Source organism: Sapajus apella, unplaced genomic scaffold (genome assembly GCF_009761245.1).
Source record: "Sapajus apella isolate SASKATOON/1434 unplaced genomic scaffold, GSC_monkey_1.0 scaffold2, whole genome shotgun sequence".
NCBI lineage: Eukaryota > Metazoa > Chordata > Mammalia > Primates > Cebidae > Sapajus > Sapajus apella.
The window spans coordinates 27497919-27510370 of NW_022436942.1; the positions used below are offsets into that span (position 1 = coordinate 27497919).

General features: G+C 54.2%; 1 protein-coding gene across 6 annotated transcripts in view; it reads left to right on the forward strand.

Moving 5' to 3' along the window:
- Positions 1 to 2135: 2135 nt before the first annotated feature.
- The window catches only part of ADCY6 (adenylate cyclase 6), a 25649-nt gene continuing 15332 nt past the window's right edge, over positions 2136 to 12452 (forward strand). The window contains exons 1-2 of one of the 6 annotated variants that reach the window (XM_032294920.1): positions 2136 to 2191; positions 9913 to 10780. In XM_032294920.1, the coding sequence (XP_032150811.1) occupies positions 9917 to 10780 (864 nt within the window). In that variant the 5' untranslated portion in view covers positions 2136 to 2191; positions 9913 to 9916. Of the gene's footprint in view, positions 2192 to 3005; positions 3184 to 3218; positions 5493 to 9912; positions 10781 to 12452 lie in introns of those variants that run through there. The other 5 variants (XM_032294935.1, XM_032294910.1, XM_032294945.1 and 2 more) reach the window with 5 other exon arrangements.

Below are 12452 nucleotides of genomic sequence, written 5' to 3' on the forward strand. Positions count from 1 at the left end.
AACACAAAAAATTAGCTGGGCATGGTGGTACGAACCTGTAGTCCCAGCTACTTGGGAGGCTGAGGCAGGGGAATCACTTGAACCCGGGAGGCAGAGATTGCAGTGAGCCAAGACCACACCACTGCATGCCAGCCTGGTGACAGAATGAGATTCCGTCTCATTAAAAAAAAAAATAAATAAAAAGTGTTCTTTTCTTCTCTTTGTCAGGGTTAAAACCTTCCAATTGGCTGGGCACAGTGGCTCAGGCCTGTAATCCAGCACTTTGGGAGGCCATGAGGTGTAGATTGCTTGAGCTCAGGAGTTAGAGACCAGCCTGGGCAACATGGTGACACCCCATCTCTACTAAAAATACAAAAATCAGCTGGGCATGATGGTGTGTGCCTGAAATCCCAGCTACTCAGGAAGCTGAGGCAGGAGAATCACTTGAACCAGGGAGGTGGAGGTTGCAGTGAGCTTAGACCACGCCACTGTACGTCAGCTACTTGGGAGGCTGAGGAAGGAGCATCGCTTGAACCTGGGAGGCAAAGGTTGCAGTGAGCTGAGATTGCGCCACTGCACTTCAACCTGGTGACAGAGAGAGACTCTGTCTCAAAAAACAAAAACAAAATTAACCAGGCGTGGTGGTGGACACCTGTAATCCCAGCTGCTCCAGAGGAGGAGAATCACTTGAGCTGGAAAGGTGGAGGTCGAAGTGAGCCTGGGCAACAGACCTTGACTCAAAAAAAAACAAAAACAAAAAACAACTCCTGATATTCTATAGTGCTAGAAATAGATTTGACGGTGGCCCTGCCCTCTAGGAACTGAAAATGGAATGCAAGAGGCCAGACTAACATACCAGTCACACACTAGGATAGAGACAACCAGTGTGATTTACAGTGCCCAGAGAAGGAGCCCTAGCATATTTCTCCAGCTTATTTGGATGGTGTCCAATTTTTTTTTCTCATTTTAAAATAAAACGAAGGACAAGGCCTTCCATTCCAAAATATAAAATTTCATTTTTAATGCATATTTCTTTATCTCAATTGTCTTTTGCATTTTCCCCATTTGGCACAGGAGCACATTATTCTAAGTGTAAGTGGTAGATAACAGGTATTTTGAAGAGAAAATTTCGATAGCGAAAACAATTTTTTTTTAAGGAGTCTCGGCTCACTGCAACCTCTGCCTCCCAGGTTCAAGCAATTCTCCTGCCTCAGCCTCCCGAGTAGCTGGGACTACAGGCTTGTGTCACCATGCCCAGTTAACTTTTTGTATTTTTAGTAGAGACGGTGTTTCACCATGTTGGCCAGGATGGTCTTGATCTCTTGACCTCGTGATCCGCTCGCCTCGGCCTCCCAAAGTGCTGGGATTACAGGCATGATCCACTGCGCCCGGCTGCAAAAACAGTTTTTAAGGAAATTTTGAAGGAAGAAGTCAGGCAGAGGCCCCAAAGGTCAAATTACAGGCCAGGCCTGCACAACTGAGAAAACGAGAAAGTACCACTTTCCAATTTCCAAATATTATAACCAACATTTCTCTATCCGATTCTGAAAACCCAGTAAGAAAGACAAGGCAGATGGTTTTATTCCCATTTCATTTCAAGACAGTAAGTGATGATGTACCCAAGGCTTATAGTTTGCAGGTACACATGCCTGCTAGATGTTGGAAACTGGCTTTCCCAACCTCTCTCTTTTACTTGCCTCAAGCTCTGTCCTGGACTTAGGAATCCCAGTGGGGATTTGGAGTGGACAAGACTTGAGCCTTGAAGGACAAGAATGCAGGGAGGGATGGTCCTGAGGAGGAAGCAGCTTCAGCTTCTAGGTCTTCGGATCTTGGGTGGGGAATAGGCTGCCTGGGGAAGGGCTGAATTGGAAGGAGGAGCTACAGGTCTGACTCAGGGAATGGAGAGGGGGCCTCAAAAAGAAGCCAGGCAGGCTGCCTTCTTCCCAGCTCCATAATGGCACCCCCTCTAAAGTCACCCTCACTTACGTACATCCTGGGAATGAAGCCCCTTCTCCTTTCTGTTTTTATTATTATTCTAACCCTCAAAGGGTTAAGCAGCTTTCACACGATTTTCCCATCTCCCAGGTAACTCGGGCAGCTGCTTCGTGCTGGAAATAAATAAAAGTCCCAATTTCTCATTTCGTGCACTTAGCAATGCACCCCAGCAGCCCCTCCACTCCTCAGCAGAGAAGCACAGCCCTTTGGATAAAAGGTGCCTGGGGGCGAGGCTGCAAGTCGGCAGGTGCCGGGGAGGGGATCCCAAGAGACAGTGGGGCGGGGGAGGGGGCAGGGAGAGTGCCCTTTCCCTGGGTCCCTCCACTGGGCTCTGGGTCCAGCAGGTTCGCCTCGGGGCCGCTGCCCCTGAGGCTGCGGGGAAGAGGAAAGAAGTGGTGTGCCGGCAAGCAGGCCGCACACACCTGGCGCCTTGTGGAATGAGATCTTAATTAATTATTAAACTGAGTTCCCGCGGGAGGGCCGAGGCAGGCAGGGCGGGAATGGCTGGGTGGGGGCTGGGGCAGGGACAGGGAGGAAGTGGGGGTGAAGAGTGGGCGTGGGGCGCCGGCCCAGGCCCCGGGACCCCGACAGGAAGGAAGGCGACCCTCGGTGGGCGGGGCGGGAGATGCCGCCAAGAGGGGTGGGTTTGCGGGCCATCTCGGGGACCCCCGGGGTGAGGGCGGGAGGGGAATGCCGGAGGAGGCGGCCGGGGTGAAGGGAAGGGGACCGGGCTGTGAGGTCGCCTCCCCCGGGGTCTTGATCCCAGAACAGTAGCCGCTTGTCTTCCCAGGACTGGGGGAGGAAGCGGCCGGAGGAAAGGAGGGGGCGCGCGGAGGGAGGGGGCGCGCGGAGGGAGGGGTCCCATTATTTGGCCTCCTCTGCTCCTCCGCTGCTCCTCGGAAGGGGAGTGGGCGACTCGGCCCCCGCTTCTGGGGAGGACGCGGGGGGTGCCCAGACAAAAGGAGCTTGTGCCTTTAAGGCGGGGAGTCCGGGAGCCGGCGGGGAGGGGACTTCTGGATCCGGGGTAGAGGGCGGCTGCGCTGGACAGCTCGGGAGGGGGCGAGGGCCGGGCGGACGGCAGACGGCGGGCGGGACGGCCGGGACGCGCGGGCTCGGAGAAGGACCGCGGGACGGCCGGCCGGCCGGCCGGAGCCCGCGGGGGCGGCGGCGGGGCGGGGGCCCAGGGCCGGCGCGGAGTCGGGCCGGCAGGTGAGCGCGCCGAGGGCTGGGAAGTGCCGCCCGGGCTCCCGGGGCGCCGGGGCTGGAACGCACCCGCGCGGCTCCCGACGAGAGTTTGTGGGTGGGGGCTCCGAAGCCTGGGACGGGTCGTCTGGGCAGTGTTTGGCGGGTTGCCCGAGGCAGTTGGGGTTGGCAGAGGGAAGTCGCGGAGGCGCTGGGATCGAGGACTCCTAGGTCCGGGGCTCACTACCCGCGTCGCCCGCCGCCTGCCTCATGCCTTCCTCCCTCCCTCCACGGGGCGAGTTCCAGGCTTGCCCGGAGGAGGGGGACCTGGCAAGGACTGGGGGAGGGGCTGGCCTGAGGTTTTTGCTGTGGGGCTAGTCTCTGAGTTTGTGGGAGAATGTGATTCCATTTTGGGGAGAGGAACCGGTCTGGGCAGAGGGAGGGATGCCCTCTGTCTGCGGGAGTCCCTCTCCCTCCCCTCACCGCAAACCGTGGGAATGAAAGGGGTGGGGTCGGCTCCCCATACCCTCCAAGGCCTGTTGTAGGGTGGGCAGGGGAGCTGACTTTATTCAGAGCAGGCTCTGGGGCTCGACTGAAAGGCTAGAGGTGGAATCAGGCGTGGGAGCCTCTTTGCCCATATCCTCCCCTTACCAGACTACCCTTGTGAGCTGGAGGGACCTGGTGGGTGTTGCATGGTAAGGGGTGATGTGGGAGCCCTCTGCAGTCTTTAGGGAGAGCGAGGACGAGGACACGGAAGGAGGAAGATGGCAGCGGGCACTGGACAAATACAGGGCCTGGGAAGCTCCTTTACATCTGGAAAGGCCCAGAATTGAAGAATTGAGGCCCACGTCCCAGTTTGGTGGGAGGTGCTGGCACTGCTGGGCCCTGCCTGGGCAGTGCCTCTTGCCATGAACTTTCTGAAGTCGTTTTAAATCCCCTGGAGCCTCCTTTTGCCAAGGAGGGTAGGGTCAGATGGGCCCTGGGGATGGGATAGACAGGAGGTGGCCAGGAAGGCTTGGTGAGGCAGTGGGCAGAGCCATCCTTAGGACTGGGCCTTGGCCTTGGCTGGCTCCAGACTCTGGTCTCAGGCTGATCAGGGTTTGGGAGGGACTTGAGGTCTGGGAGGCACTGAGCCTGAGCCTGCCAGGCTGAATGGGACATGGCTTCAGCTGTGGGAGCGGGTGGTGTGGGGAGCGGCAGATCTGTGAGAGAGCAAAGGGACCAACGCTCAGGGGAGGAGGAGGTCAGAGGCGCAAGGCTTGGGAGCCTGACTCTGGGGAGGAGAGAGGTGGTCTGTGCTCCCAGGGCTCATAGTGATGGGTTGCTGGACAGAGTGGGTTGGGGGGACCATATAGAGAAGTTTTGTGGCTTGGAACTGTGCCCTCCCCTGTTCCCTGCCATACCAGTCTGGCATGGGGTGCCAGAAGTGTTGGGAGGCCGGCAAGTTCTCCAGGATGGGCAGTACCTGGAGTGGAGCCCAGGGTGGGATGGCTGCAGTTGATTGGACAATCACACAGCTCTGAAGCTATCCCCTTGGGGGCTCAGAGTGTTCCTGGGAGGGTCATTCGTTCTCCTGGATAGTGTCTGCCCCTTTCTCTGTGGGTATGAGCCAGATGCTAGGATGTGTTTCCAGGGGGCTGGGAACATGGCCAGAAACTAGTCCTTTGGGAACGGGTCTGGGCCAGTGGTGGGGGCAGGGTGCGGAGGGAGATAAGAACGGGGAAGGGGACTGGTGAATGGGAGGAGGCTGAAGCAAAATGTTGTGGGTGGTAGATGGTGGTGGGAAACCAGCTTACTCTGGGCTCTGTCTCCAACAGCTCTGGGGACTGACAGCCAAGGACACAGGGACTGATAGAACCAGGTATCTGTCTGGCTGGAAAGACACGTGTTCTTGCGCATGATTTTCTCATCTTTCCATCTCTTGATGATGACAGAGGTTTGGGCTTAAATTGTTGTAGAGTGAGGAAAAGAACTAATATTTTTCAGGTGTGTACTTCATGACAGGCATTATTAGCTTCTTTCTTGAGACCATTATTATTTCCATTTTACAGATGAAGACACTGACACGGAGAGGTTAAATAACTTGCCCAAGGCAGTGCGGCTAGCAAATAATTACGCTAAGGTTTGGAACCTGGTCTCATGCCAAAGATCATGCTTCTAATGAAGTATTTTGAAGAGCCAGGCTTTCTTTGGTGACCTTTTCCAAATGCCAGCCTGACCAAAAGTCTTGTATTCCTGATCTGTCCTTCCAGATGGTGCTGTTGGTGATATTAAGATGTTGAAGGGGCCGCAAGAGGGGGCTTATGCCTGTAATCCCAGCACTTTGGGAGGCCAAGGTGGGTGGATTACCTGAGGTCAGGAGTTGGAGACTAGCGTGGCCAAAATGGTGAAACTCTGTCTCTATTAAAAATACAAAAATTAGCTGGGTGTGGTGGTACATGCCTGTAATCCCAGCTACTCGGGAGGCAGAGGCAGGAGGAAGGTGAGTTGCTTGAACCCAGGAGGCTGAGGTTGCAGTGAGCTGAGATCGTGCCACTGTACTCCAGCCTGGGTGGGGCAGAGTGAAACTCCATCTCAAAAAAAAAAAAAAAAGGTTGAAGGACATGCTGCTCTGTGGAATATAGGAGAAGGGATGCTGACAGAACTTGGCTGAGGGTGACTCAGAGATGGGGGTTTTGGGGTATGCAGAGAATTCCCTAGCCTGCCTTCTGCTTGTGGGTCTCTGGGTGTCTGCTTCGAGTGCCACTCATCTGGCTTGAGCTCTCATTCTGTGGCCACCTGGGGCAAGTGCTAGATGCTCCCCCATCCTATCCCCTAGTGAGTACAAATGTCAGTGCTGCTAGCTCAGCAGGTTCAAGTACAAGGCGCCCCTCAGGTGCTCTGTGAGCATGGAGGAGTGCGGCCCTGAAGCAGACACAGGCATGCGTGGATGACGGTGCTTTCAGCCTCATATTCTGACCTGGGCTCAGCCAGGAGTCGCATTAAAAGTATCAACATGGAGTCTTCCCACCTCAGTAATGACATTTCCTCCAGGAAATATGGGATCTGGGACTGATTTGGTTACCATGATCTCTATAACTTGGGCCAGCCATCTAAAACTGCGATGGACCTCAGTTTTTGTTCATATATATTTTTCCTTTCAGTTTTGCGCCCCAGGGGGCCACAGGACCAGTTTCTCAGAGGTTTTGGTGAAGATCAGATGGAATTGGGGACGTGAAAAGATCTTGAACAGTTTAAAGCACAGAGAAGTGCATGGAGTAGCATTCATTCATCCATCCAGTCATTCATCTACTCAATGAACATTTTTTATTATTATTTTTTGAGATGGTGTTTTGCTCTTATTGCCCAGGCTGGAATGCAGCGGTGTGATCTTGGCTCACTGCAATCGGATTCAAGCAGTTCTCTCGCCTCAGTCTCCCGAGTAGCTGGGATTACAGGCATGTACCACGACGCCTGGCTAATTTTGTATTTTTAGTAGAGACAGGGTTTCTCCATGTTGGTCAGGCTGGTCTCGAACTTCTGGCCTCAGGTGATCTGCTCACCTCTGCCTCCCAAAGTGCTGGGATTACAGGCATGAGCCACCATGCCCAACTTCAATGAACACTTAATTTAGGTCCTGCTAAGGGTTGTGGATACAGCAGTGTGTACAACAGGTCAAAATCCTTGCTTTCATAGAGCTGCCATTCCCATCAGGAGAGACAGACAATGAACACATAAGAAAAATATATAGAATGGCAGTTGCTGATTAGAGCTATGGAGAAAAAGCATAGAGCTGGGGAGAGAGATAGAGAGCTCCAGGAAAGGGAGCTGCTATTTTAATAGGGTAGTCAGGGAAAGCCTCACTGATAAGGGGACATTTGGGATGTGACCTGGAGGAGCTCTAATTCCAGACATCAGGAACAGCAGACACTGAGGTCCCAGGCTGGCCTGTGCAGAGTGTGCTGGGAAACAGCAGAGGTTCTTATGATGGGTGCAGCAAGGAAGCTGAAGAACCTTAGGATCATTACTGTTAGCTGCTTTGTTAGCTGCTCCATTCCATTGCCCTTGAGCTTCCTTTCATTCTGTCTTTTCAACATATTAATATATTTATTGCGTCTCTACTTTGAGCCAGGCCCAGTACTTAGCACTGGGGATAAAGTGTGGAACAAAATAGATGTAATCCCTACCCTCTCAAACTTAGAGTGAGAAGGGCAGAGATGCATATTAAATAAGGAATGATTTAATTATAATTACAGTAAGTACTATGGAAAAAATGAACAGAGGGTAAATGGGACCAAATCTCGTCTGGGTGGGGGAGCTGGGAAGTGTCCCTGAGGAAGTTGAATTTAAGCTGTGACCTGAGGGAAGTTGAATTTAGCTTGGTGAAGTGTGCATTGTGTGTGAGTGTGATGAGGGAGGATGTAGAAAGATTCCCTTTTGCACAGAGGTCACTGATGGGCAGTTCATGGGCAGAACTCATTCCACAGACGTGATTTATTTTGGCTTGGCGGTACTGAAAAATGTGAATTAGTTGCCAACATTTATAAATCAGGAGATGTCGCATTAAAATCCAGATTTTTCTTTTTCTTAAGACGGAGTCTCACTCTGTTGCCCAGGCTGGGGTGCAGTGGCTTGATCTCAGCTCACTGCAACCTCCACCTCCCAGGTTCAAGAAATTCTGCCTCAGCCTCCCAAGTAGCTGGGAGTACAGACGCCCACCACCATGCCTGGCTAATTTTTGTATTTTTAGTAGAGATGGGGTTTTACCATGTTGGCCAGGCTAGTCTTGAACTCCTAACCTCAGGTGATCCCCCTGCCTCAGCCTCCCAAAGTGCTGGGATTACAGGTGTGAGCCACCATGCCCAGCCTAAAATCCAGATTTTTTTCTTCAGCTTCTGTTGAGAAAAATTGGATCGGGCCCCACTGGGACCCAGTGGCAACAGTCTACTGCAGGGTGATGCTTGCTCCATGCACAGGGTATGAACTCTTCCTCCTAGTTCTGAACCATAAGCTGCTTCACTCATTGACTTGGACACTTGAGTTCGTGACCACCAACAAATCAGTGCTTTTTAGGGAAATTTTCAAGTATATTGGCTTTGGGGTCAGACAAATCTGGTTTAGAATCTTGGTTCTCTCACTTATGTGGCTGCTAGATCTTTGGGCAGTCTCCCCTCCCCCCCCCCCCCCCCCCCCCCCCCCCCCCCCCCCCCCCCCCCTCCTCCTCCCCCCCCCTCCCCCTCCCTCTTTTTCATCTTCTTTCTTCCATTCCCTTGACTCCTCCCTCCCTTCCTTCTTTCCTTCCTTTTTTTTTTTTCAGGCTGTGGCTGTTGCCCAGGCTAGGGTGCAGTGGCGTACAATCCTGGCTCACTGCAGTCCCCAGTGCCTGGGCCCGAGCAATCCTTCCACCTTAGCTTCCTGAATGGCCAGGTCTATAGGTGCATGCCAGTAGAGATGGGGTTTCACCTTGTTACCCAGGCTGGTCTCAAACTCCACACCAGGCCAATTTTATTTTTTGAGATGGAGTCTCACTCTGTCACTTAGGCTGGAGTGCAGTGGCATGATCTTGGCTCACTGCAACCTCTGCAGCCTGAGTTTAAGTGATTCCCCTGCCTCAGCCTCCTGAGTAGCTGGGATTATGGGTGTTTGCAACTGTGCTGGACTAATTTTTTTTTGAGATGGAGTCTAGCTCTGTCGCCTAAGATGGAGTGCAGTAATATCATCTTGGCTCACTGTACCCTCCGCCTCCTAGGTTCAAGTGATTCTCCTGTCTCAGCCTCCTGAGTAGCTGGAATTACAGACCCACACCACCATGCCTGGCTAATTTTTTTTCGTATTTTAGTAGAGATGGGGTTTCACCATGTTGCCCAGGCTGATCTCAAACTCCTGAGTCCGGGCAATCCACCCACCTTGGCCTCCCAAAGTGCTGGGATTACAGGCATGAGCCACCACACACGGCTAATTTTTGTATTTTTAGTAGAGATGGGGTTTCACCAACTTTGCCAGGCTGGTCTTGAACTCCTAACCTTGTGATTCACCCACCTGGGCCTCCCAAAGTGCTGGGATTACAGGCATGAGCCACCATCCACAGTGCCCGGCCCAGGCTAATTTTTAAAAATTTTAATAGAGGCCGGGCACGGTGGCTCAAGCCTGTAATCCCAGCACTTTGGGAGGCCGAGGCGGGTGGATCACGAGGTCAAGAGATCGAGACCATCCTGGTCAACATGGCGAAACCCCGTCTCTACTAAAAATACAAAAAAAATTAGCTGGGCATGGTGGCACGTGCCTGTAATCCCAGCTACTCAGGAGGCTGAGGCAGGAGAATTGCCTGAACCCAGGAGGCGGAGGTTGTGGTGAGCCGAGATCGCGCCATTGCACTCCAGCCTGGGTAACAAGAGTGAAACTCTGTCTCAAAAAAAAAAAAAAAAAACAAAATTTTAATAGAGACAAGGTCTTGCTATATTGCCCAGGTTGGTCTCACATTTCTGGCCTTAAGCCATCCTCCTATCTCAGCCTCCCAAAGTGCTGGGATTGTAGGTGTGTGAGCCACTGTGCCTGGCCCTGGGCAAGTTTCTTTGCCTCACTGTGTCTTCGTTTCTCACCTGTTGAATGGGGATACCCTTGCCTACGTCCAAGTAATTGTATGAGGATGAAGCTCATGGCTTGGCAGTGGGAAGTGCTCAGGTAATGAGCTGCTAGTCCTGGCAATGGCTGTGATGGTGGTATTAATACCGTTCCTATTGGATGGTCTCTAATATCATCTCCTTCCTTCTCTACCAGCAACATGTCATGGTTTAGTGGCCTCCTGGTTCCTAAAGTGGATGAACGGAAAACAGCCTGGGGTGAACGCAACGGGCAGAAGCGTTCACGGCGCCGCGGCGCTCGGGCGGGTGGCTTCTGCACGCCCCGCTATATGAGCTGCCTCCGGGATGCAGAGCCACCCAGCCCTACCCCTGCGGGCCCCTCTCGGTGCCCCTGGCAGGATGACGCCTTCATCCGGAGGGGCGGCCCAGGCAAGGGTATGGAGCTGGGGCTGCGGGCAGTGGCCCTGGGCTTCGAGGACACCGAGGTGACCCCGGCAGCGGGCGGGACAGCTGAGGTGGCGCCCGACGCTGTGCCCAGGAGCCGGCGATCCTGCTGGGGGCGTCTAGTGCAGGTGTTCCAGTCGAAGCAGTTCCGTTCAGCCAAGCTGGAGCGCCTGTACCAGCGGTACTTCTTCCAGATGAACCAGAGCAGCCTGACGCTGCTGATGGCAGTGCTGGTGCTGCTCACCGCGGTGCTGCTGGCCTTCCACGCCGCGCCTGCCCGCCCTCAGCCTGCCTATGTGGCCCTGCTGGCCTGCGCCGCCGCCCTGTTTGTGGCGCTCATGGTGGTGTGTAACCGGCATAGCTTCCGCCAGGACTCCATGTGGGTGGTGAGCTATGTGGTGCTGGGCATCCTGGCGGCAGTGCAGGTGGGGGGCGCCCTCGCAGCCGACCCGCACAGCCCCTCTGCAGGCCTCTGGTGCCCCGTGTTCTTCGTCTACATCGCCTACACGCTCCTCCCCATCCGCATGCGGGCTGCTGTCCTCAGCGGCCTGGGCCTCTCCACCCTGCATTTGATCTTGGCCTGGCAACTCAACCGTAGTGATGCCTTCCTCTGGAAGCAGGTAGGTGGCCAGGGAGGCACGGGTGGAGGGCAGCAGGTGGGGAATTTCTCACCTCATAAGCAGGTGGGGGCCTAGTAAGGAAGGGCGGGAGAGTCATGGGTGGATCCCGGGTGCAGGGATGTCTGGCTGTATCTGAGAGGAGGGGCAGGTGGGGGAGGCCAGGGTTCAGGGGTCTGCCTCCATGTGGGATCTGGGGTACAGGGCACTGCTGAGGGGAAGGAGGGCCCCAGAACCCAAGCTTGAGATCTGTCGCCATGAGTCCCAGTCTCCAGCTCTTTAGCCTGCTGAAAGTGCAGTCTGTAGAGGCAGAATGTGGGGCTGGAAGCAGGGGTGTGGTATTTAACCCCTGGGCCCTGGTGGGGAACAGGCAGTGCAGGCTGTGTCCAGGCTTTGGCATCTCTGTTGGCAAGTTGATACCTGAGACTCAGGTGCTGGTGCTATTCCTGGAGAGCCGCTCTAGGTTGGGAACTGGAGGTATAGAGCAGGTTTTGGATATTGTCAGCGAGGGAGGAGGAGTTACCTCTTTCCTGGACCAAGGCCACTTCTGGGAGGACAGGGAAGGTGAAGAGCTGGGGTCAGTTCCCTCTGGGCTGGATGTGGTTTGAATGCGGTTAAAGAGAGGAACCTAAGTCTGATCATATCCCACCTTCCTCCTGCTGGGCACCAAGGGTCTGGCCGCCCTGCCTTGAGGTCCTCTACCCATGCCTGCTCTACCTCCAGGCTCCAAGTGTGTGTGAGGTGGGGCTCCACATCTTCATGTGGAGTGGCTGCAGGCCAAATGCTATCTAATGGGCTGTATTCTTCTCTGTGGGATCTTAGACAACTAGCCTCACCTCTGCCAGCCTTAGTTTCCCAGTCTGCAAAGCTGGGATAAAAATAGCATCTAGCTTATATTGTTGTTGGGGCCCCACCCTTTCCTAGAGTAGAGTAGAATCCGACTGGGCAGTGTTCTCACCTGGGGGCAGGGAGGAGTGGGGAGTGCTGGAAGGCATGTTACCCAGGGAAGGGGTTTCTGGGAAGTGCCTTTCAGAAGGACATATTTGTGGATCTGCCATCTCATGTCATCCCCTTGCCCAGGAAGCAGAGGCCAGGGTGTCTTTCCTGGCTGGTCCTTCAGGTGCTGCTGTAGGCACAGCCCTGCCATCAGGACACCTCCCGGGTCCTCCACTGGACCCTATCTAGAGAGTGCTGTCTGCTTTCTTCCTCAAGGTTTTGAGGGCTCATGGCCTGTTGCCCGCCCAGCCCCACCCACAGAGAGGAAGTTGCCTGGGGATCCCAGGGTGAGAAGCTGGGTTTTCTGGCATGATGCCCTTCTCCGCCCAGCCTGCACTACAGAACAGAACATACTTTTTTTTTTTTGAACTTCAAGGCAGGGCAGCCAGGCCCCTGGTGCCCAGCAAGAGGAAGGTGGGAGCCTCGCTCTGTAGCCAGGCTGGAATGCAGTGACACAATCTCAGCTCACTGCAACCTCCGCCTCCCAGGTTCAAGTGATTCTCCTGCATCAGCCTCCTGAGTAGCTGGGACTACAGGTGCGCACCACTACACCCAGCTAATTTTTGTATTTTTAGTAAACATGGGGTTTCACCATGTTGACTGGGATGGTCTCGAACTCTTGACCTCATGATCCGCCCACCTCAGACCCCAAAGTACTGGGATTATAGGTGTGAGCCCA